The 26,395-nt window shown below is 41.2% G+C and overlaps 1 protein-coding gene across 5 annotated transcripts in view; it reads right to left on the bottom strand.

Annotated features, from left to right (window-relative positions):
• The window catches only part of CLIP4 (CAP-Gly domain containing linker protein family member 4), a gene marked incomplete at its 3' end in the record, with an annotated part of 75,705 nt that overhangs the window by 38,520 nt on the left and 10,790 nt on the right, over positions 1–26,395 (bottom strand). For all 5 annotated transcript variants that reach the window (XM_080924311.1, XM_080924314.1, XM_080924313.1 and 2 more), the window contains exons 3-8: positions 18,696–18,835; positions 16,409–16,502; positions 15,376–15,537; positions 13,595–13,713; positions 11,345–11,581; positions 7,032–7,167 (exon numbers count right to left, since the gene is read on the bottom strand). In XM_080924311.1, the coding sequence (XP_080780437.1) occupies positions 7,032–7,167; positions 11,345–11,581; positions 13,595–13,713; positions 15,376–15,537; positions 16,409–16,502; positions 18,696–18,835 (888 nt within the window). The remainder of the gene's footprint in view (positions 1–7,031; positions 7,168–11,344; positions 11,582–13,594; positions 13,714–15,375; positions 15,538–16,408; positions 16,503–18,695; positions 18,836–26,395) is intronic.

Genomic DNA, 26,395 nt, shown 5'->3' with positions numbered 1-26,395 from the left:
ACATTTCCAAAGGAATAAAATAATTTATAACTAGTTCTTGAATTATATTTCTACTGAAAGAGTTAAATTTTTAAATTGGTCCCACTGACCCTGCCTTGAGGACAAGTATGTCTCAAGGCTGAGAACAAAAACCCCAGACTACCTGGTCTCGATAAGGTCTGGCTCTGCAGTCCTGAGAAAAACTAGTACAAGGTCAGTGTGCCACAAAATAGAGTGGCCTAGAGTTGAATGTGTCCAAAATAGGCAGAGTGCCAATCTGAATGAGCCAATGAGATTGCTATGTGCTTGTTACTAACTACCTATATAATTTTCCCTATAATATATCTCCCTAACTGAGTTCGGGGTTGACTCCTCTATCTCCTGCTTGAGATATGTGTCGACCCCAGAGCTCTGCCCCGCCCCCCAATAAACCTATTGCCTGATTGCAGCAAGATTGGCTCTCTGTGAGTTCTTGGGTTCACGTTCTCCCGGTACCTGAGTGAGGGGTTTTCCCAAATTCGGGGATCTTTCACTACCAAGAACAATTATATATTACATCTATCAAAATAAGAAAATAATTCATAAAGGAAAAAACTTTTATCTGTATATAAAATGTCACAAAATACTGTGAGGTTCACGGCCAAATACCAATTTGGCAAATATACATATTGTAAACTCTTAGCGGTTTCTAAATGTTTAGCAGTATTTTACTTTTAAATATGCAACTATGAATATACAAAAGCCAAAACAGAGAGAGAGGAGGGAGGAATGGAGGAATGAAGGTATGGAGGGAGGGATGGAGGTATGGAGGGAGGGAGGGAGGGAGGGAGGGAGGGAGGAAGGGAAGGAAGGAGGAAGATAGATTCTTACACAAAGTACAACAAAGCATTTAAAGTAACATGAGGCTGGGAAGGCATAGCTAATGGCATACTTGCTGTAAAAACAACCTGAGTGCTATTCCTAGCTCCCACCAACACATCTGAAAGCTTATGCCTCCAGTCACCACACTGGCAGAGATAGGCAGATCTCTGAGGCTTGTTGGTCAGCCAGTGTCACCAGACCAGTGAACTCCAGTGAGAGACCCTGCTGCAAAAAAACAAAAAACAAAACAAACAAAAAAAAAAAAAACAAAAAAAAACAAAAACAAAAACAAAACAAACAAACAAAAAACCCCCAAGATAGATGTTTCCTAAGAACAATTGCCAAGGATGACCTCTGTCCAACACACCCACATGTGCACACATACACACACTCACATGCACATATGTAAGCACCCATACAAATATGCAAGCACACATACACATATGCATGAATGTAAGCACACACACACATACACAAAAATAAAATTTAAAAATTCTTATCACATCGAAATCTGAGAAAAAGGAATCAAAAAGCAAGTTCTTAACCCATCAAATTGAAAAAAAAATAAAATAAAAGAAAACCAGCCACTAAAGAAAAAAAAATCACATTTTCACCAGTCTGCTTCCTGATGTGGGCCAGATCAAGTAGCCAGATATCTCCCACACCACGCAGCCTGCCTATATCCCAAGAAGGTTGCAATAATCAGCAACCTAAGCAGTCCTTCCAGGTTGCATACCCAGATCCTGCCCCTGGAGCCAGAGCCTGCCTGTCTCCCAGGAGGATTGTCCTGACTAGGAACACAGGTCTGTTCTAACCAGGGAAACAGAAGGCATGCTCTAACCAGAGATAAAGAAGAAGCCCCTAACTAAAGACAACACTGCCTGCCTCCCAGGAGACCAACTCTATCTCATGTTACAGAGCTTTACCTGCCTGCAAGGAGACCAGTCCAGTCAGAACCACCAAGGCCAGTTAACAACAGAGATAACCAGGTGGAGAGAAGCGATGGAAAGAACATAAACAACAAATTGCTCAGTGCAATTTGGTACAATCAAAACCCAGTTCTCCCAACAGAGCAAGCCCTGTACACCCCAACAAGCCTGAAAAGTAAGGTTCTGACCTAAAATCCCATCCCATGAAGATGATATTTATAACCCTTTGAAGAGGTTATAAATAAATCCCTTAAATAAATACAGAAAAAGACAGGCAAACAAAATCCCTTAAAGAGAAAACAAATAAATCCCTTTAAGGATACAGAAAAATAGAGCTGGATAGTCAGTGGTTAAGACTAATCTTCTAGAGGTCCCCAGTTTAATTCCCAGTAACCACATGGTGGCTCAAACCATCTGTAATGAGATCTGATGCCCTCTTCTGGTATGTCTGTAGACAGCTACAGTATACTCACATCAATATAAATATAGATACAGATATAGATAATATAGATATATATAAATAAATCTTAAAGAAAAAGGAAATTTAAAAATAATACAGGAAAATACAATCAAGCAGGTGAAGGAACTGAACAAAACTGTCTGAGACCTAAAAATAGAGATAATGATAATAAAAACAAGTAGAGGAAACCCTGGAGATGAACAACTTAGAAAAGAGATCAGGAGCAAAAGATGCAAGCATTACCAACAGAACACAACAGATAGAAAATACCATAGAAGATATTGACACATTGGTCAAAGAAAATACGAAGTGTAAAAAGCTCTTAACTCAAAATATCCAGGAAATTCAGGACACAATGAAAAGATCAAATAGAAGAAAGTGAAAATTCTCAGCTCAAAGGCCTAAAAAGCATCTTCAACAAAATAATAGAAGACTTCCCTAATGGCCATAAATGTACAAGAAGCCTACAGAAAACCAAAATAGATTGGACCAGAAAAGAAAATCCTCTCGTCACATAATAATCAAAACACTAAATACACAGAACAAAGAAAGAATATTAAAAGCTGTAACAAAAAAAGGCCAAGTAACGGATAAAGGCAGATCTACCAGAGTCATACAAGATTTCTCAACAGAAGATCCTGGACAGACATTATACAGACTCTAAGAGAACACAAACCCAGTAAAACTCTCAATCACCATAGATGGAGAAACCAAAATATTTCATGACAAACCCAAATTTAAATAATATCTTTCTACTAATTCAGCCATACAGAGGATACAGAAAGGAAAACTCCAACACAAAGAAGATAACTCCACCCAAGAAAACATGAATAATTAAATATTTCATAACAAGTCCAAAAGAAGAGAATCACATACACACACACACACACACACGATACCACCTCCAGCAACAAAAATAACAGGCACAATCATCTGTCATTAATATCTCTTAACATAAATGGATTCACATCCCCAATTAATAGACATGGGCTAACAGAGCGTATGTGTAAACAGGATCCAGCACTTTGCTGCATACAACAAAGACACCTCAGTAACAAAAACAGAAACTGCCTCAGAGTAAAAAGCTGGTCAAAAGCTTTCCAAGCCAATAGTCCCAAGAAACAAGTGGGAGTTGCCATTCTAGTATCAAATAAAATAGATTTTTAAGCAAGTTGTCAAAAAAGACACTTCATATTCATCAAAGAAAAAAAAAACAACCACCAAGAGGAAGTCTCAGTTCTAAACATCTATACCCCAAATGCAAGGGCACCCACATTCATAAATTTTTACAAAAACTCAAAACACACATTAATTGGGGGAGACATTAATACCTCACTCTTGCCAACCGACAGGTCATTGAAATAGAAACCAAGCAGAGACACAATGAAACTAACAGAATTTATGAACCAAATAGATAACAGATATCTACAGAACATTTCACCCCAAACAAGAAAATATACCTTCTTCTCAGAACCCCAGGGAACATTCTCTAAATTGGACACAAAACAAGACTCAATAGATACTAGAAGATTGAAATAATCTCATGCATTCTATCAAATCACAATTTGGCAGGACCAAGGGCTTCTCTTCCCACTGATGCCTAATAAGGCCATCCTCTGCTAGAGCCTTGGGTCCGTCCATTTCTACTCTTTGGATAGTGGTTTAGTCCCTGGGAGCTCTGGTTGGTTGGTATTGTTGTTCTTATGGGGTTGCAAACCCCTTCAGCTCCTTCAATCCTTTCTTAAACTCCTCCATTGGGGACCCTGTTCTCAGTTTGTTAGTTGCCTATGAGCATCTGCCACTATATTTGTCATGATCTAGCAGAGCCTCTCAGGAAACAGCTATATCAGGCTGCTGTCAGCAAGTATTTCTTGGCATCAGCAATATTTGTGTGGGTTTGGTGGCTGTCTATAGGCTGCATCTCCAGGTGGGGCAGTCTCTGGATGGCCTTTCCTTTAGTCTATGCTTCAAACTTTGTCTCTATTTCTTCCTGTGGATATTTTTGTTCCCCCATCTAAGAAGGACTGAAACATCTGCACTTTGGTCTTCCTTCTTCTCCAGTGTCATATGGTCTGTGAATTATATCTTGGGTATTCTGAGCTTTTGAGCTAATATCCACTTATCAGTGAGTGCATACCATCTGTGTTTTTTTGTGACTGGGTTACCCCACTCAGGATGATACTTTCTAGTTCCATCCACTTGCCTAAGAATTTCATGAAGTCATTGTTTTTAATAGCTGAGTAGTACTCCATTGTGTAAATGTACCACATTTTCTGCATCCATTCCTCTGTTGGCTGGCTATTATAAATAAGCCTGCTATGAACATAGTGGTATTGGTACAGAGACAGACAGGTTGATCAATGGAATAGAATCAAAGACCCAGAAATAAACTCACACACCTATGGACACTTGATCTTTAACAAAGAAGCTAAAAGTATGCAGTAGAAAAAAAGAAAGCATCTTCAATAAATGATGCTGGTCTAACTAGCTGTCTATAGGTAGAAGACTGAAAATAGATCCATATTTATCACCTTGAACAAAGCTCAATTGCAAATGGATCAAGAATCTCAACATAAAACCAGATATACACTAAATCTAATAGAATAAAAAGCAGGAAAGAGCCTCAAACTCACTGGCACAGGGGGAAATTTCCTGAACAGAACACTAATGGCTCAGGTTCTAAGATCAACAATTGATAAATGGGACCTCATGAAACCAAAAAGCTTCTATAAGGCAAGAGAAACCATCAATAGGACAAATCAGCAACCTATAGATTAGGAAAAAAATCTTCACTAACCCTACATCTAATAGAGGGCTAATATCTAAAATATATAAATAATTCAAGAATTTAGCTTCCAAATAAACCAATTTTAAACTGGGGTACAGAGCTAAACAGAACTCACAAACAGAATCTCGAATGGCCAAGAAGCACTTAAAGAAATATTCAGTGTTCTTAAACATCAGGAAAATGCAAATCAAAATAACCCTGAGATTCCACCTCACACCAATCAGAATGGCTAAAATCAAAAATACAAGTGACAGCAGATGCTGGCAAGGATATGTAGAAAGAGGAACACTCCTCCATTGCTGGTGGGATTGAAAACTGGTGCAGCCACTCTGGAAATCAATCTGGCAGTTCTTCAGAAAATTGGAAATAATTCTACCTGAAGACCCAGCTATACAACTTGCGTGCATATACCCAAACGGTGCTCTAACATACCACAGGGACACATGTTCTACTACATTCATAGTGGCCTTATTTGTGATAGCCAGAAGCTGAAGCAACCCAGATGTCTCTCAACTGAAGAATGGATAAAGTAAATGTGGTTCATTTACACAATGGAAAATATTCTTCAGCTATTTAAACCAAGGACATCATGAATTTTGTAGACAAATGGATGGAACAAGAAAATATCATCTTGAGTGAGGTAATCCAACCCCAAAAAGACATTCCTGGTATATACTCACTGATAAGTAGATATTAGCCAAATGTACAGAACACCCAGGATTCAACCCACAGACTGTAAGAAGTGTAGCAAGCAGAAATGCCCAAGTGAGGAGGCTCTAATCCCACTTAGAATGGGGAAGGAAATATAATCAGAGGAGGCAGAGGTAGGGAGGAACCTGGGTGGGGGAGATGAAAGGGGACAGGATCAGGTGTGGGGTTGGGGGCTGGAAAGAAGCCCAAAGAGCCAGGAGAATGGATGGGAATGTAGAGGCTGGAGGTGGGAGGTGAGGGGACTCTCTAGAAGGTACCGGAGACCCAGAAGGTAGGAGACTCTCAGGACTTAATGGAGGTGACCTTAGCCAAAATGCACAACAGTGGGGAGAGGTTACTAGTAGAGACCACCTCCAGTAGGGCCTTAAGTGGAAGGACAGGGTTACTAACCCACAATCAAAATTTCTAACCCAGAATTGTACCTATCTAAAAGAACTGCTGGGATAAAAATGGAAAACACACACACATACACAATTAGTCTTGGTGAATACCAGGGCAGATAGTCACATTTCCTTCCTTAAAGAACAAGTCAATTCCTCACACTCTCTATCAACCAGGTGCCTGGGGCCCCTCTTAACCGGTTCTCCAGATCCCCACAGCCTTGATCAATCCTTCAACCTGAAATCAGAAACCATGGATCTCAGATCCTAGGGTGTTCTCCTGGGTTTTCTTCCCAGTCACATTCTCATTTTCCCCCTGGCCACCTCAGATTCTACCATCTGTCACTCTAATGTTTCTGCTTTATCTGGCCTCAGCTCTTTTACAGACGTCTTTTGGTGGAACACTCTAGAAGAAACCAGACTCTGTGCTTAATGGGTATCTATCCCCAAGCAGTTTGGCAAGCTGTGAGAAGAGGAGAACTTAGCCTTGCAGCCTACTTACTCATGTGCACTGAAATGACCTGCAGTCCCTCCCTCTCTTCACCTCCACACATCCCCACTTCCCTCTCCTTACATCAGCAAATGACCTCACTTCTCCTTTCTGAGAACGCAGAAACATCTTCCCAGCATGTCTCTCCTCGGGGAGGGTGAGCCATCCCTGGCCCAACACCAGGCTGACCCTGGCACAACCCTATTATCTTCTCAGGGACCTTCCCCCTCCAACCGCCCTTGTCTCTAACAGCCCCTTTCTGCTCCCTGTCTTCCTCAGCAGCATAAACAAGATACACCAGCTCCTGCAACTGAACATCCACAACCCACACCCTCTCACATGTTACACAAATAACCAGGGAAAGGCTTCATTTAAAACTATAAGGGTGAGGTTTAACTCATCAGCAGCCGCCAAGCCATGGGTTCAGTCTTACCGTATTTGGGGGCGCACTTGAAGTACTGAACTCTCCCAACACTGCCATTGTTTTTCCCTTCTGGCTCATCCAGTTCAATGCCAGCCCACTGCCCACTTGCAAACTCTGTTGTGCCACAAAATCTCAATGTTCCAACCTAGAAAAGATATAAATCAAAACCAATTTTCACTCTTATTAGTAACTCTAAATACCCTATTCTTAATAAAAATCACTTTCTATGTCTATCAAAGTAGACTTTAGAGTAAAGAAGTTTGCCAAAGATATTTTTCAGTGGAAAAAGGGGCTGTCAGGAAGACATGAATCCTTCCTAGGTAAAATTATTTCCCAACAGAACTGAAAAGTCCATCTTGTGGGGCACTCAGCTCACTTTTCTTAGTTACCAGCAGACTGAGTGGACCAAAAATCAGTGAGAAAGGAAGCCAGCTACAAACCACTTCAACTACACTGATATCTATAGAGCACTCCCCTCAAACAGAAACATACACATGCAGAGGAGTGGGCTGGAGCACTGTGGCTCAGCAGTTAAGAGCACTGACTGCTCCTCCACAGGACTCAGGCTCAGTTTCCAGCACCCACCATGGCAGCTCACTGCAGTCTGTAGCTTCAGTTCCTTGAAATCTGAGGTACTCTGCTGAAGCAGAAGAGTAGATCACACAATTAGCACACATACATACATGCAAGCAAGACACCCACACATACAATAAAAAGCAAACAAAATTTTAAATCAATAGAAAAAAAGAACAGAAATCACACAAAATGTGTTCTTGAACTAGAATAGAGCTAAACTACCAACCATTAGCAGGGAAATACATGGTAATCTCCAAATCATGTATCTGCACCAAGGAAGTATAGATAACCCACAGTGAAAGAGAAAAAAATTGAATTTCTTCTAATAAAAAATAAGGAAAATTATAAATAGTCTGAATGAAAAATGTCAGAATGTGTGGGAAACAGCAAAAGTGGTGCTTAGAGAGGAATGCGTGTCTCAGAAACTGCCTAAAATCGATTGAATTCCCACCTCTAATATGAATACCCAAAGCCAGAGAAAGGGAATGAGTGCTGAATATTAAACTAAACAGAAAAACAATACAGAAAATCAATGAAACCAGTAACACATTCTTTGAAGAATAAAAAGTATCAAACCTCTAAATAGAAAACACTTTTTAAAAGAGAGTTTAGACACACCTGTAACAAAAGAGGAGCACTGTCAATGGGATCTTAAAGGATGAGACAATGTGGCAAACAGTTTTGCCATTTTACAGATGCTGAAAACCCACTACTTGAAAGATACAAACTTTCAAAAAAGCTGAAGCTTGAATTTGTAATTTAAAACCGAAAAAAGATAAAAAGTTCCTAGGGGCAGATGACCTCAATGGTAAATTCTACCAAAAAGTTATGGACAAAATACAAATTCTATACAAGCTCTCTAAAATCTGAGTGAAGAGACACTGGTTCCCAAGGCATTTATGTCAACATTGCCTTGACATTAAACTGGTCAAGACATAGAACTACAGACCAATATCCCACCTGAACACAAACACAAGCATCTTCCGCACATAAAAGACCAATCAAAGCCAATAATAAGGAGAGAATTCCATGGTGGCAAGCGAGGTTTCCAATGGGATACAAAGCTCATCAGTGAGGGGATTACCTGGGATAATCTACAGACGGATGGGAAAGAAGACACAGAAGAAGCCTACAACCAGCACGGTAAAAGCTTTTAGACAAGACATAACTTGGCAGTTGAGGACCTCTTCACCTTGACAAATGACATCTACACTAAATCCTCAGGTAGCAATATAATGAGACCTCACTTGGAGAAAGGGGGTGGGGGGGCTAAGGGGAAAGAGAAGGAGGAGACAGTGGAGGAAGAAGAGGAGGAAGAATAGACAAGATGCTTGTTTATGAAGAATCCACAAAGTAAAATAATTAAGAACATGTGGTCAGTGTTCAAAGACCAACTATTTTCATATGCAAGAAGTAAAATTTCAGCAATAGCACACACATACATACATACACATGCACACACACACCTCAAAAACATATTAAGTCTAAATCTAGCAAATTGTATGCAGTACCTAAATAGTTAAAACCAGAGGTTGATTAAATAATCTAAAGACTCATATGAATACAGGAGTATATTGTGCTTAAAGATGTAAAATCTACTCAACCTGATCTAAACTCAACAGTGCTCTCAATTCAAAATCCCATCAGATTTTTCTTATAGAAATTAACAAAAGAATTCTAAAATGTGTATGAAAAAGGTAAGGAATTAAAGTTATCAAAACAGTTTGGCAGTGAAATTGCAGTCCTAACCCCTGCTTTGAGAAAGGAGTCATCAGAGTAGGGCACAAGAAGCCCAGAAGTAACCCCAACTATGTGTCCTAAGGATGTCTGAGGAGGTCCACAAGCCTCTCCAAAAGAACAGAGTCCTCTCTAGACGTGGTATTGTAATAGATAAGGTTTTTAAAAAGACACTCGAGATACAGTCGGTATTCTCAAAACTTATCGCTAGGGGGTTGGTGTGATCAGAATCATAAGGACTCAAGTTCAATCCCCACCACCCATATTAAAAGGCCAGGCACCATGGTACAACCTATAACCTCAGTCTGGGAAGGATCTCTGGGGCTTGCTGGGTAGCCAGGCTGGCAGAGTTGGCAAGTCCAGTGCAGTCAGGGACTGGGTGCCAAGAAGTCAAGCAGAGATGAACTGGGGAAGAAACCTGAGTCACATGCTGGCTCCCACAGGTATACACATACATGTATACACATACATTCTCTCTCTCTCCACCTCTCTCCCTCTCCCCGCCCCTCTCTCATAAGCACCCACGCACGAACACACTCGCACTTGCACACACCTGCACATACACAAAGTAAATATAAAACTAGCTGGTTGTAATGTTCATCTTGACTTTTGGGGAGAGGGAAGATCTGGAATTCAAAGTCATTCTTAGCTACATAACAGATGCTTCTACTTGGGTATGAAATTATCCAACCCCAAAAGTAAATTAAAAACTTTTTTCTTTTATTTTTGAGATTATAATTCAATTACATTATTTCCCATTCCCTTTCCTCCCTCCAAACCCCCCATACACTCTTCCTTACTCCTTTTCAAACTCCCTTTTAATTGTTGGGGAAAATTACATACATACACACACACACACACACACACACACACACACCCTAAATCTAACCTGCTGTGTCTATACAGTGGTACTTGTATGTAAATCACCATAATCCCTAATAACAATTTAAACATTTGTCCTTATACCTACAGACAAGTATAGTTCTCACCCCTCATCAAGAAAACTTTATTTCAAAATAGACAATAACTCTTTTAAACCCCTTGAGACACAGTTACAAGAATGTTTAAAAAAAAAAAACTTGCTCTTGCTGTTGACCTATAATTTTTAAAGGTACATATTAATAAATTCTTGGCATTTTAATTCCAACTAATAACAAACTGACAAATGTCCTGCTGTTTTATAAACTGGTGAATGTCATTCATTATTCACCTAAAACACATCTGTAGTTGTATCCTTTGTGAAGTATTTTCCCCTTGTTGGTAGATTAAGCTTTCAAATCCATGGTTCTCTGAGAAACCTTCATCACACAGATGAACACTGAGATGTTAGCAGTTAGAAAGGTTAATGTCTAGGCACAAGTTCCCCATTGCACTCCACACTGCTTCCTGCTACCTCAAAACTAAGAAAAAAAGCCTCTAAGGAAGCAGAGTGTGGCTCAGTAGTGCAGCATTTCCCTCGTGTCACAGGGCTCTGCTCAACTCCAGCACTGATGGGGAGGTGGAGTGGGGGTGGGGGAACTCCCAAAAAAGGCATTCAGAGAAGAGAGAAATTGCCACAGTGGAGGTCACACAGAAACCACAGCTCTGCCTATCAAGCTTCTGTGTAAAGAGGCACTGGCTGACCTCCGGCTAGCAGGCCTGTAGCATCTCAGTGCTCCCTGTTTGTGTAACTTCAAAGCCACAGAAGAGTAATGAAGGTTTTCTCTGCTTGGCTGGCAGGAGAAGCCAGTGTCAGGGAGGAGACAGCAGACAGAGCAAAGTCCCTTCTCAGCTCCTGCCTCAAAAGTCACTCAATACTTCTCTATGCCACTCTTCCCATGAGTAAAGCACCTTCCCTATTATGTCCGACCGTAAACTTACAGCTGAGTTTCTCATTAGTAATCATGCATTGTTCTGTCCATGTGTGTTGAAACCTTTCCCCCCAAACTCAAAAATGTGAGGGTGCTGGCACATAATCCCTAGACACGAACTGTAAGTCCAGCCTCAGACACTGCAGCGACTTACTGTACCTTCTGTCCTGCAATGACAACACGGTCTCCCAACTTCAGGCCAAGAGAGGTCAGCATGGCCTTGTTAGTGGTGTGATCACAGTTTGGAAGCATGGCCTTAGAGACGGTACAGGACAGGGGCACCACATCCAAGAGCATCTGCTTGATTTCCTTAGCGATTGCTGCAGCGTCGGCCATTTCCAGAGGCATGTCCACTGGGTCTGGAACAACATCTGCAGGGATCTGTCCTTTGTCATTCTGCCATAGACAAGAGAAACGCCTCAGGTCATCACCCTCAGAGCCCTAGACCTACCTACGAGGGCTTTAAAGTCAGACAGGGTCTTCTATTTATTCAAAACTACCTGATGAACACTTTTGCTGCAACAGGTACTGATCTAGGTGCTAAAGACACCACTGTGAAGGGAAGACACTCTGCTCTGAGAGCTCACACACTTGTAGGAGACAAACAAAAGTACCAGGATGCCTGGCTTCCCAGTCTAAGATCCATCTATATCCATGTATGCTCGTTATAGACTCAGTCAACCGGGGGCCACATCACTGATCCCGAGTCACAGCTACCTTAGCTTATGGAAGTTCACACAAAGGTAAAGAATCTCCCCAGAACATGTTTTTCTAACAATCTGTCCTTGTCATTAAGGGCCACATGACTACATCCCACCAGTTTGCCACTCTGGCTCTGTGACCTCAGCCACCTGCCTGGTCATGCAGCAACTCAGATTTCAGAAAGAGAGCTAACAGTCTTCACACAATCAGGGTTGTTAACTAAAAACTTTCACTTGTCTCTCCTTTGACAACCCTCAAATGGCCTACGAGGCTTTAAGAACATATCTTGTTTGTAATTGTTTTTTGTTTTGTCTTGGGTTTGTTTATTTATTTGTTTATGTATGTATGTATATATGTATTTATGTATGTATGTATATATGTATTTATGTATTTATGTATGTATGTGTGTGTGTTTGTTTGTTTGTTTGTTTGTTTGTTTATTTATTGGCTTTAAAATTCAAGCCAGCTTTCCGGAAATATAAGATTCCTGGAATGGTATTGAACTAATTTAATCTTAATTTAAAAACAATTAGAAAATACAATGAATATATACATGACACTCAAGTCTGTGCTCTGGAAAGTGAGGTGTGTATGTAGGAAGAACATAAAAAATAAATAATTTTTTAAAAGGCTGGGCCTGGGAGACACTTTAGCATAGTCCATAAAGTGAACATTGAGTTTGATTCCTAGAACCCATATGAAAAGGCTGGCTGTGCTGGCTTGTGCTCATAATCCCTGCTTATGTGCTGGGGAGGCAGATACAGGAGCCCTGCACTTGCTGACCAGGTAGACTAGATGAATCAGTGAGATCCAGGTTCAGTGGAGCACTATGTCTCAAAAATTAATGTGGAGCCGGAGGTGGTGCAAACATCTTTAATCCCAGCACTGGGAACACAGAGGCAGCCTGTGAGCTTGAGGACAGCCTGATTTACAGAATGAGGCTGCACAGAAAAACCCTGTCTCAAACAAAAAATTTGAAAGGAGAGTTACTTGATGGCAACCTCTGGCCTTTGTGTACAAACATGCACAAATGCATACACACACACATACACAAACATATCACATATATATACACACACACATACACATATCACACATATATAAATATACACACTCACACACATACACATACATATGCACAGATATACACACATATACATATAAACACACATATACAGACATACACACACACACACATATAGTGGTAGCAACATTATCTTCCAAACCTCAAAAGTCTTCTTCACAGCTAAGGGCAGAGTCCCATTTTCTGCTGTCATAAGGACCATTAAAGCAAGATACAGGGTGACTCCCTAGACCCATGATTACTAGTTTAAGAGGTTACTTAATTATTAAAGGAACATTTGTTTGGATTTTGTATTTACTTTAGCTATTACTCTTGTCAAAGAACTTAATAATGTCAGCATATACAACACTTGTAGTTAACAGATAACTTTTAGTAAATATGCCAGAAGCCTAAATGAAAGACACTTTAAGATCCTCTTTTTCTGACGGCAAGTTTTATATAAGTCAATAGAAGGGAAACGCCCCAGGATGACTTAACCTTATTGAAAGTAAAAGACATCAGGATATTCTTTATATATGAAGCAAAAATGTAGAGCATTTGCTCATGTGAGAGCTCTATCAGTGTCTGAATTCAAGCCTTCACCGGGGAGAACATGAGGTTTCATTTCCTCTTCCGTCTCTTACCCTAAATGCAGGGTTGGCTCCCAGCTCCAGCAAGGTTTTCACGGCTCCTGCACACAAGTTATGTGCTGCAATATGCAAGGCTGTCCCAAAATTAAAGTCACTGCAAGTGGCATCCACATCTATAATTAAGCATCACACATATATTAGCTAAAATTTTAAATTCAGCTATCACAGTTTCCAAGAAAATTCATGAGGTTTCAGGAAGGGGATTTCTGCCTTTGATAGACTTGTCCCACTATCGCCAAGTGCAGTTTCTCACAGTGAAACAAATCTCCAGGAATATAACCTGTGTAAAAAAGAAAATAACCAGACGGATATTCTCCTAGCTCAGTGTAGTTCCTTGTAAACTGGAGTAATACCCCACGCGTTTTCCAGCTCACAGCATATTTCCTAAGGTAACCCCCAATGGAGGCAGTGAATGCTAGTAACTCATACTCATGACATGAGCAGCTTCCCATGTCCGCTCACTCCCCTCTTAGGTATCCCCACTTCAACTAGCAAAGAAAGAAAACCACCTTTAGGTCAAAGATAAGCAAAGGAACCTTCTGATCCAAATATACCCTACTTGCTTATTCTCAAACTTTCATGGAAATGCAGGCACACAAATTCACAGACATGTTCTGAGCCTGCATCCACACTCCAACTGCAGAACTGAGTAGCTGGGACAGGCACCAGGTTGTCCGAAAAGCTAAAACAGCTATTTACCAGCCAGTGCTTCACAAAACAAGGATGTCTGGACAATGAAGAATCCTCAAGCCAATAACAAGTGTGGTAACACAGAGGTGTACACATACCAGGTCATGGCACTACTCAGCAGATGAATTTGGCCTCTACAATAAGAAAATGAACCTTGCGATTCTAAATAACAGTAAATCACAATGCATTTTACTTGAACAGGAAATTCTCTGAAAGGAGAATTCTATTTTGAATTTCTCTACAAGAGTTTAACAGTTTCTGGCTCCCCAACTATACAATAATCTGCAGGGAACCACAATGGCAAAACCACACACCTGTGACAATAAACCTGCTCACATAGACTCCCTCATTAGTGAACACATGACAGAGACTCTCTCCCAGCATCATTCAAAAGTTGGAAAGGCAGAATTTTAAAGAGCTTGAATGATTATGAGAATGAAGTTAGAAACCTACTCTAGTAGGTTTATCTCTTAAATCTCTACAGTGTCTTTTCTTTTCTAAAAAGCATGGCACTGGGCGCTCTCCCAAAAAGAGTTCTCTCTCTCTCTCTCTCTCTCTCTCTCCTCCTCCTCCTCTCTCTCTCTCTCTCTCTCTCTCTCTCTCTCTCTCTCTCTCTCTCTCTCTCTCTTAATCCTCTCAAAAGAGAACCAGCGAGAATGTCAGCATTAGGGTATCTCCATCGAGTTGTCAGGAGACCCTAAAATTCATCCAAGACTTTCTGAAATGAATGACAACTAAAAGAACCCCTCTATCATTTCAACGCCAGTAAAACACTCTGGTGCTCTATCTCTGGCTTCCCAAGCTGAACAACAGAATTAAAAAGCACACCACACAGGTCACACATAAAATCCTCACTACACTGGAGAAGCTGCAGAGACAAAAAGACCCAGAAAGAGCTTTAATTTGTAGCTCATTGTACCAAGCCTTCATGAAAGGACTGTAACCTCCAACAAAGAATTCTAAACTACTTCTAAAATTGACAAGGGTAGGAAGGAAAACCGAAGCGCAGTAGAAGAAAGGCCTCAGCAGTGGCTGGGCGCCATGACAGAATGCCCCATTGCTGATGGACGTCCTCCGGCTCTTGCCTTTCGGTTTCGATGTCTTCAAAATCATTCTTATAAGCTCTGGGACGTCAAAGTATGAAGCATAGTGCAAGGCGTTCATGTTTGTCCAACGACTCCTCACGCTCACATCTGCTCCCAGGTCAATAAGTTGGGCTGCAAATTTTACAGCTGTCTCAACATCACCTGAAGAAAATTAAAAACCCTAGATTATTTTTCTTCAGTACAAATGTTAATTCCTGATACATGACCTCTCTTATGTCTTTCTTTAAAAGCCAAAGCAAACAGCATACTGGATCTACATTTATATGTCAAGAAGCTTACCTTCAGGAATTTATTCTGAGAAAACACTCCCATTCAAGAGTGTGAATGACCACTCTGAAGATGCTCACCATACCGTTGCTGAGATACTAGATAAAATTCTGACAGCCTAAGAGCACGGCAAAACATCCTTTAAATTTATTTAAATAAATAATGCAATATAATATAATAAAGGCAATAAATACAAATTGCCAGACCAGTACAAGCTATCTGGAATACTATTTGTCTTGCTCTCACTTTTAGACCATAGTTTCTTTTTATTTTATGAGACTATGAGCCCATTATTGTAGATTACAAGAAGAAAAGGCCTTTACCAATAACAGTTTAAGAAGTTCTGTATCGGACAGTTGAATCAAGAAGAGACAACCATAATACAGAGTCTAGTGAGGGGCAGGTTAATCCCTCATAAAGCACAGAGGAATAACAGTTTTGGACATGTCTCATAAGTAGGAACAGAACTCAGAGATGAGCCTACATCCTAGTCTTGAAGGAGTGCTATGCTAGAAAACTGACCTTGACCCAGTCTTACTGGAAGCCCTCTGGAAGACTCTTGGATGGTACCAGTTAATCTCAACTACTGGGCAGTTGGGCCTGAAGCCTACTATAGGAAATATGGAAATGTAATCACAGGAACAAAGTCTTCCCCTGGGGAAGGAACAAAGGTCCGAGTGGACCAAACTGACTTCTCACCTAGTTGGCTGATGATTATCCCAGGCCACTGGACACACATACTCACCGATGCCATGAGCCCCAGACTTGCAAGTATAATGTAACAAAGTCATGTCCGTGAGACCATCTCTGTCATTCACATTGCAGCCTCGCTTGAGGATCTGGGGAAGGAGGCAAAAAGACAGTAAGGATGTCTGAAGGAATCATGGGACTCAAGCCATCTATTTCCCTACACTTACAAGAGAACATGTAAACTTCCTAAACATAGGCATCTATAGTTCAAATGAAACTTCCCCATCTGGGCTGACAATATTCTTCTACCCCAAAAGCCATACCTTAACAAAACCCCCAATATTGGTCATGAAATTCACCTTTTGGGAGATTTTGGTCAGAGGAGTCCAAGAGACTCCCAAAATGGCTATTGCTGTTGCTGCCAGTTGCCTCCCTATTGCTAAAGACACACACGCTCTGCTTGAGACGGAAGACCAGGAGGATCTGAGCTGGCTCTGACCTGAAAACCTCCAGCCTTAGGACTAACTTCCATAGAACCAAAAGGTACCATGTAACCTCTAAGGGAAGGAAGTAACCAAGAGTCCCACCCAGGCAAGATACAGATAAAGCACAATGATACAGATGAACTGTATGATAAAATGGATGGCAGTCGCAAACATGCCTTAGTAACCAGTAGTTCAACAAGAGGAAAGCCATGCCTGGTACTAAAAACCTAGCCAGATACTCAGGAATAGTTAAGCCAAGGATCTTTTAGAATCCACAATCACGACTTAACTAAACCAGAATAATTCTTAGCTACATTCTTAATTGTTACCCGCAGGTAAGTATGTCTCACCCCTCAGCATAGAAATGTCTCTTTGCAACAATCAGAGACCATTACAGAAAACCACAGTTGGTAAAAATGCTGGTGAAAGCCACATGGTGCCTAGCCCCAGCTAATACATCTTCAACTCAGCTCCCAGACCTAAGCTCAGAGATCACAGCTCAAAAGGGGATAGAAAGATTGTAAGAGCCAGAGGAAAAGGAAGTTTGCTGTGAGCTGTGTCTCCTAGAAACATCAAGAAGCTACACCCATGAAGTCTCATGAACATGACGTCATGAACAAGACCTGAGCAAGAAAAACAGCAATAGGCAGACTAACATGAAAATGGGACTCCAACCTGAATGGGCAACTAAGAAATGCTAAGATCAGGGAAAATAGTGTTCCCCAGAAAAGAGCCCCATTCAACTGGTTATCCAATACCAAGTGGTCAACTCTGAAATAATATACATACAAGTAATAATATACAGACTTAGCAGGTTGTGTTTATATATTCAGTAATAGAAATATGAAATAACAAAAAAAGTGGGGCTCTAAATTTGAGAGGGAACAGGGGTTGGGGTCCATGGGAGAAATTAGAGAAAGGAGAGAGAATGAGGAAAATGATGTAATGATGTCTTAATTACAAAACATAAAAAGAAACTAAACTGAAACGAACAGCCTGAGAAAGCCTACTGTCACAACAGGAGGCATCAACACCTTCAGACCAGCTCAGTTCATCTGACATCCAACACTGTACTCAGCAAAAATGAACTCTTACCCTGTCTGCAGGCAGGAGGCTGTTCTTAAAGACAATGCCAAAGACATAATGTTACTCCAGATATGTTCTTTCAAAAGTGGGAAAAAAAATTTCCAAAAGTCACAATGATGCTTTTAAAAAATGCATGTGCCTTCTTCTTCCAGCACACATGACAGCAGTGTATTAAAAGCCTCAAAAAGTGGGACACCAGGCTGGAGAGATGGCTCAGTGGTTAGGAGTACTGACTGCTCTTCCAGAGGTTCTGAGTTCAAATCCCAGCAACCACATGATGGCTCACACCCATCTGTAATAGGATCTGATGCCCTCTTCTGGTGTCTGAAGACAGCTACAGTGTGCTTACATACATGAAATAAATAAATAAATCTTTTTTTTAAAAAAAAGGTCAAACATTTAAAATTTGTGTTTAAACCTAGAACATTACCAAGATTTCCCCAAGTGTAGAAGGAATGTGATAGCATTCAAAACTTTTGTGAAATGTACACAGTTGGCAGAACTACTTTGCACAAAGGAAGAGGTATGTAAAGTGCTGCTCCCTGCTCTCACATGAAGTCTGCAGTAAAAGCGAGAGTGCAAGCGGAGGCGGTGGGAAGCACGCACACATGCCCACTGCGCCATTAAAACCTGGAAATGCAGACACACTACAGAGCTGTGATTGGCTTTTCCCCTGAGAGGAAAAATGCCATCCCCTGGGATCTTTCCTCTCAGGAGATGATTCTAATCATTAGTCCCAGTAACACCAAGCTTAGCACGCCAGGCACTCACCTCATTTCCAATAATGTCTATGTTCTGCTGGACCTGAGGAACCCACTGTCTTAAAATAGCAAATAATTCTGAGACTGAAGTTTTGGGATCGAAGAGAATTTCCTGGCATGATGCATCATTAGGATCAAAGAAAGAAAACTCTGAAATTCAAAACAGTGCAAGTTAAACTCATTAATGGTTTCTAGCACTTTAAAATAACTGGGTAAACATGCAACTGATACTACCAGGAACAAGGTATGAGCAACATGTCCTGACTGCAGGTTCCCGAGAACCATACATAGACCATTTAATACCATATGTGCAAACACGGGTCTCAAAGCCTGGGTTTGCAAGTTCACTCCCTGAGGCACAGAGACATCATCAGATTTCCTCAATATTTTTCTTTTAACACACAAATGGCAGGTAGTAGGTTCCTGTGGACAAGTACAACACCAGTAAAAATAAACATGACAAGTGGGACATCTGCATGTTCTCTTCACCATTTGGCATTTCCTTTACGTTAGTTGTCACCCACCAGATATGTAGGAAGTGAAACGCCAAGTGTGGTGCTTTGAATGAGAATGGCCCCCATATGCAGATGGATTTCAATACTTGATCCAGGAAGTGGCATTATCTGGAAGGATTAGGATGTATGGCCTTATACTGAGGGGTAGGCTTCGAGATTTCCAAAAGCCCACTGAAAGCCCAGAGTCTCTCTCTTCCTGATACCTGTGGATCCAGATGAAGAATTCTCAGCTACATCTCTAACACATCTGCCTGCAGGCTGCCATGTTTCCGCCATGATGATAATGCACTAAACCTCTGAAACTGTAAGCCGGCCCCAAATAAATGCTTTCTTTTACAAGAGCTGCTGTGGTCATGGTGTCTCTTCACAGCAACAGACACCATCCCAACAGATAAGGAACTAGTGACCAGCAATGCAGCCACAGAAGAAGCAAGGGCACAAACATCGTTTTGGAATATAAAGTGGTAAAACCATATGAAACCATGAAGAAGGAACCATCTCAGGATTCCTCAGCATGCCTTTAGTAAGAGTTGGTGAAAACCAAGTAACATCTAAGGATAAAGAGTCTGACTTGCAAAGGAACACAGCAGTTCAGAAGAAAATCAGAATCTACTGTCTTAATCCAAAAAAGAAACTATAAAAAGCAGAAAAATCTAAAACTGGGAAGCAGTCCAACCAACATTTGCTGAGTACCTACAGTTTAACAAACACCATATAAGTCCCCAAAAATTGTGATTCGAATTTTGCATAAGGAAATGTCAAATCATATACACACAACACTGGCTCAAAGTCACACAAGTAACACGTGACAGTGTGGGGTAGGAACCAGGCCTGTCCCCACTATCTTCTCTCCCTAATCATACTGCCTCAGTGTAAAGCTCACTGAGTTCAGGTTGTGACACACACACAGCCCTAGGGTTCCTGGGGTCTTTAAGTTTGTCTTCTCTGTACTTTCCAATACTTGGAGTGAGAAAACCAAAAGGTTAAGGAGAGGCACAGAAGTGAGGGCATCTACAAAAGAACAGCAGCTGTCCATGAAGAGAGCATCAGTTTTCTGATTCTGTACAAACCCTTTCCTACAAGGTCAGACCACTCTATTTAAACAGAGGAGAACATGGGAGTCTCTGTGTTTCAGCAAAGTTGCTGAAAAATGAGAACTCTCACAGTTAAGACCCCTTAGAGATGCCAAGACTAGTTGGTGCCTATCTGGAATCTCAGCCTCTGGAATGTGGAGGTAAGAGATCAGGAGTTCAAGGGCAGCCTTGGCTCCCATGAGAAACATAGTAAGTTTGAGGCCAGCCTTGGCTACATGATAAACGTAAGTTTGAGGCTAGCCTTGGCTATATAGCAAGTTTAAGGTCAGCCTGCTTTAAAAAGAAAAAAAATTCAAAGTTTTTTTTAAAAACTCCATAAAGCAGGGATGAGTTCCACTTGGTCCGAAATCAGGTGCTGACCAATAGTGGTGTTATGGTTGAGAAAACGGGCAAAGGCTAACACCACAGTTACAACTTTGGGAAGCCTGTAACTGAAGTAAGATGCCAACCGTAAGGCTGCCCTTGAAATCTAAGGCTCCTGAACCTCTCGGAGACAGTGACACGCAGCCTTCAGTTTAGGGCAAGTTTCTAAAACCTAAAGGACTCAAAATAACACCTCTAAAAGGATTAACAGAGCACGCAACTGAAGTCATAGGTAGAAAGCTGCGGCTCAGTGGAGGAGTCTGGCAGGCATGCACAATGCCCACCCAACTTTATAACCTAGTGCTAGCCAGCTTTGTGCCAGCTTAGCACAGATTATTGTTCATTTGAGAGATGGGAAACTCAATTGAGAAAGCGCTTCCATGAGAGCTAGACTACCTGAAGGGCATTTTCTTAATTAGTGATTGATGGGAAGGGCCCAGTTCATGGTGGGTGGTGCCAACTCTGGGCTGGTATCCTGTGTTTTGTAAGAAAGCAGGCTGAGCAAGCCATGCTGAGCAAGCCAGTAAGCAGCATTTTTCATGGTCTCTGCAACAGCTCCTGCCTCCAGATTCCTGCCCTGACTCTTACTTCAACAATGGATGGGTAAGGCCAGATAAACTGCACCTCTCCAAGTGTTTCATCACAGCAACAGTAACCCTAACTAAGACAACTAGAAAGCCTTGTATCACTACCTGGCATAGCTCTAACTTGTAAAATAAAAACTAAAATGTTTCTGTTACAGTCTACTCCTGTGTATTTGTGCCATTCAAAAGATTTAAATAAAAACTAAAAACATCTAGACATTAAAAGCTAATACAAATGCTTCTTGGGCCATAATTGTATACAAAAACACTCTTCATTTACTTTTTAAAAAAATTATATGGCTTCAGAGCTGTCGGCAAGAAATATATGCAGCATTTAACTTGCATTCTACCTGGGCTTCATACTCAAAATGCCCATGTTATAAAAACAGGAGTCACTACGTAGCCTGTGCTGTCTACATTTAAAAGCAAAATGATTAGCTGTGGAAAGCCTCATAACAGCTTTGAGGGTCTTCTAATATGAGTAAGTCTATTACGATGATACAGTCTACAGCATAAAATGAAAGTCGACTGCTAGACCTACATTTATCCATCTCAGCCAGAGGAATGAACAATTATCTAGGATTAGTAAGTATGTCCTGTCCCACACTGAAGAACTGTATGTTGAGGAAATATGTCTAGAAATTCTGAGATGGTGCACCCAACAACCACAGGAGCACAAGCACATTGTAGAGAAGAAGCAGCAAGTGTGAGGACAGAGTTTTCACCACAGGAAAGCACAGGCCCAGTGACTCCTGGAGGCTGGGGTGGGGGAGGGCTCTACCATGAGCACAGGGCTAGGCTTGAGCTGATCTGGCACTGAACTCTGGACTGCTCTTGGTGGCTCTGTGGAGGGTTTTTTATTTTCAAGGAATCCCCCTAGGAATTGAAGGTTCTGAGTTGTCAAGGTAATTTTCTGTGCCTTCTGCTGTCTTCGAATGCTTTGGCCTTTTAATTAAAAGAACCAAGAGGTTTTTCTTATCTTCTTTGAAACTATATGGCTTTTTTATTTGTCTTTGAAATGCCTGTCCCTTTGGTTTAATAGGAAACTGTAAAAATGTGACCCTATTTAATGCCGTGACTTTTTTTTTTTAACAAACTTCTCAAAACTCAAATTCTAAAGTCATTCTTACTTCACATTTGGGATTTTTCAGAGGAACACAAATTTTTCAAATGAAAATGATTTTGTTCCCCTTGTATGTATGTATGTATATGTACATATATTAAAATATATATATGTAAATGTATACATAGAAATATATGTGGATATGTATATACATAGACATATATATACATAGACATATACATACAGAGAAGCCCAAGAAATGTTGAACTAATTAGACTCATTTTCATGGAAGAATCATCAAGCAAAGGAAAAACCAATGAGAAGCTGATGTGGTGTATCTAACTGAGTGGCTTAAATGCTGACAAGTAACATGTGCTGCTTAACTATCTCTAGGACATGACACACTTCACCTGGTATGTTACAGACAGTTGATAATGTCAGTGATTTGTCCAAGAACTTACAAAATTCTTAGAAATCTAGTAGGCCCTGGTACGACTTACAATTATACATTATGTATAATATGGAACAGCTACAGTTCAAGTTATCTGAAATGGTCCAGCAATAACCACTTTTCTACATCAATCACATTATACTGAACTCCCACTGAACCTTTAACCATGGTCTTAACTCCTGAATCACCTGCGGATTTTTTTTTTATTTCATTCCAATGTCCAATGACTTTTATACAAACGTGTATAACTGTGAGAGGACTTATGGGAAACATGTAAATCACAGGTTCCTGGTAACGTAAAGATCACACCACTGGGCTGGGTGGGACCCTATGAGGCCTCTGGAAAGCTGAGCTCAGCAGAACAAGACTCCAAGACCTGCCGGGGTAACTATGCTCATGACCTTGTTAGAAATATTTCCAGCGCTAAAGTATTCTGTTGTTCACATTTAAAGTGCCCCTTTTCTCTTAAGACCTGAAACTTTACAGTAGTCTGGAAAAGTAATCCTTTATAAACAAAAGCAGCAGCAGTTTGTTTTTTTTTTTTTTTTTTTCAATTTTTTTCTCTCTGAACTCACCCCCATCTGTCTGAATTCAGTGCACTCTTCACTTTCACGGCACTGAGCTCAAGAGAGCCTGTTTGTCTCTAACAGGTCACAGTGTGGGGGGCTTTGGCTTGATGTATTGGCCTGGAATAAGCTCAAGTCTACTCTGAAATTCCATACTACCAGCCAGCTTGAAAAACCTGGCTGCCTCTCCTGCACCAATGGCACCTGCTGGGTTTGGTCAGAGCTCTGGCTGGGACATCCTATCTAAGCAGAAGCACAGAGCTGGGTTTTCTGGCACATTTCTGGGAATGACCAGGACGAGTTTAAATAGACTAGACTTATTTTTACAAGCAAGTTGGATTTACTGTGATTGTGTGTGGGAAATATGGATGGGGTAGGAAAAGGCTCTGCCTCTGCAGAGAACTCCTATCTGTGAGCCTGTCTGAATTCAGTTCCTCTAGCTTTCCTCCAATATCTGGCCAGCATTTGCCAAACTGACATTTCCAATTTTCGGAGAGTGTCCATCTTCGGATTTCTCCAAGCTGAAATATACACGTGAACCTTGGGAAGACAACCACAGCTCACCATCAACAGCCTTCATGCCTGCTGCTATGGAGGCTAACTCAAGAGTCTGCCAAAAAACCAGACAGTGTTTCCAAACATTCAAACTGGAAGAGAGGTCAAACCATCCATTGAAAGCACTGTCCTCCTCTTACTGTCCAAATATTCAAGCACTAGTCCAGAAACCCAACTATTTATAGTACTTGTTCCAAACATTTGCTGTGAACAGTCCCTTAAATACCTGATGGCTACTGTTATAAATTTGGTAGAGCAGCAGCTCTCAACCTGTGGGTCATGACCATTGGGACTTGACTAACCCTTTTACAGGGTTGCCTAAGATCACCAGAAAACACAGATATTTACATTAAAATTTGTAACAGTATCAAAATTACAACTATGAAGTAGCAACGAAAATAACTTCATGGTTGGGGGTTACTACAACATGAGGAGCTGTATTAAAATCTTCCTGTATTAAAGGAAGGCATAGAAGAGACTTCAGTGTCTTTGTGCCTCCTGAAAGGAGGCATTCTGGTGCTCATCACATACTAAGTGATCATAATGGCTGCTGTTGTGAAAAGCACCAATACAAGATGTGAGGGTGAATTTCCACCAGGTCTCAGAGCTTTCCTATGATCTGCTTCCAAAGGCAATGTGTCTAAACATCAGAACCTGGTTTCCTAGAAGAGACGACAGCCACTTGAGTCTCACTGGAAGAAGCCTTACCTATTCCAAGAACCTATAGACTCTTCAGTAGAACTGTACGAGGCCCCACATGGCCTTGGCTGAGTTACCAGAATAACTGGGAAGTCTTCATTCAGGCATCATGCACGTAGTCACCCAGGAAACTGAAGTCCCACTACACTACATCTGGAAAGGTGAAGCCTGGGTCTGCCTGGGCCCACTTGGTCTTTCAGCTGGTTCAAGATAAGTAAGTAGACACCCTGGCTTCAAGGTACCCCTCGATATTGTGCACTACATCACCCAGGGACTCTCACAAGCTCTCCAGCGGTTTCATCCTCTTCAGTCTTAAACCGTTTAAAATCTCCACTAACTTGACAAACATTTCCACAGGAATCAAACAACAGAACTGCACAAACAAGCGTCATCAGAAGAATCTGCTGAGATGGTGCTAGGCATCTTGCAGATTCCCAAGAAGAGAAGAGAAGGGAGGAGGAGGAGGGAGGAGGAGGAGGGAGGAGGAGGAGGAAGGAGGAGGAGGGAGGAGAAGGAGGAGGAGGATGAGGAGGGAGGAGAAGGAGGAGGAGGGAGGAGGAGTAGGATGAGGAGGGAGGAGAAAGAGGAGGAGGATGAGGAGGGAGGAGGAGGAGGAGGAGGGAGGAGGAGGAGGAGGATGAGGAGGGAGGAGGAGGAGGGAGGAGGAGGAGGGAGGAGAAGGAGGAGGAGGATGAGGAGGAAGAGGGAAGAGGAGGAGGACAAGAAGGAGGAAGAGGACGAGGAAGAGGAGAAAGGAGGAGGAGGAGGAGGAGGGAGGAGGAGGAGGACAAGGAGGAGGAAGAGGACAAGGAGGAGGAGGAGGAAGGACTGACAAAGTGTCTCAGATGTGGCACAGTCAAGACAACAGAGAAGAATCTGAGGAAACAAGTCAGTTAACAGGTTGTACTGGCTTTTATTCATAAATTCAGGTGAGTTTCTTACCAATGGATTTTATTTTTACCAAGCAGTTTCTGACCAAGCTGTGAATAGATTTTATTTCTCTGGTTCAATTCATTCATCCATCCACTAGTTACTTTCAAAGCCATCAGACATTGCTTTTTCTTTTTATGATTTATTCATTTTATGTATCTGAGAACACTGTAGCGGTCTTCAGACACACCAGAAGAGGGCATCAGATCTCATTAAAGATGGTTGTGAGCTGAGAATTGAACTCAGGACCTCTGGAAAAGCAGTCAGTGCTCTTAACCTTGCAGCCATCTCTCCAGCCCCAACACTGAACATTTCTAATGGAGAAATTTCTAAATATCTGAGTACACACCATAAGAGCCTCTTCTGCGTGCCCTACAAGAATAACACTAAGTGGAGAGAACAGGGTGTGTGTGTGTGTGTGTGTGTGTGTGTGAGAGAGAGAGAGAGAGAGAGAGAGAGAGAGAGAGAGAGAGAGAGAGAGAGAGAGAGAGACAATAACAATTAAAGGAGAAGAGGCCATGAACTTGAGAGGGGTTGCTCAAAGGGATTGGAGGGAGGAAAGGTAAAGGTAACATGGTATATTACATTTTAATTTTAAATTCATTTTAACCAAATGCTTAGTCTAGCAGTGATGGTACTGGGAGAGAATAATAAAATGAAATGTCTCTTTAGAAGAATCATTAGAAACTAAATAGATGCATTAAGACCTAAGTCATATACTAATAAGAACAGATATCAAAATGTGTAGTAGTGAATTAAGTGACAGAATTATACACACATTTACATAAGGCTGTAAATATACAAAATGTTGTTACCCATTGTTTGCAGGTCTTCACATAGGTAACAAAATGTAATTAGTGACCTAATCATTCACACTAAATGTAAGACAA

This window comes from Micromys minutus (genome assembly GCF_963924665.1).
Source record: "Micromys minutus genome assembly, chromosome: 1".
In the NCBI taxonomy this organism is placed as follows: Eukaryota; Metazoa; Chordata; class Mammalia; order Rodentia; family Muridae; genus Micromys; species Micromys minutus.
The sequence above is the reverse complement of the archived record's forward strand: the minus strand, read 5'-3'. Positions and strand labels throughout refer to the sequence as shown.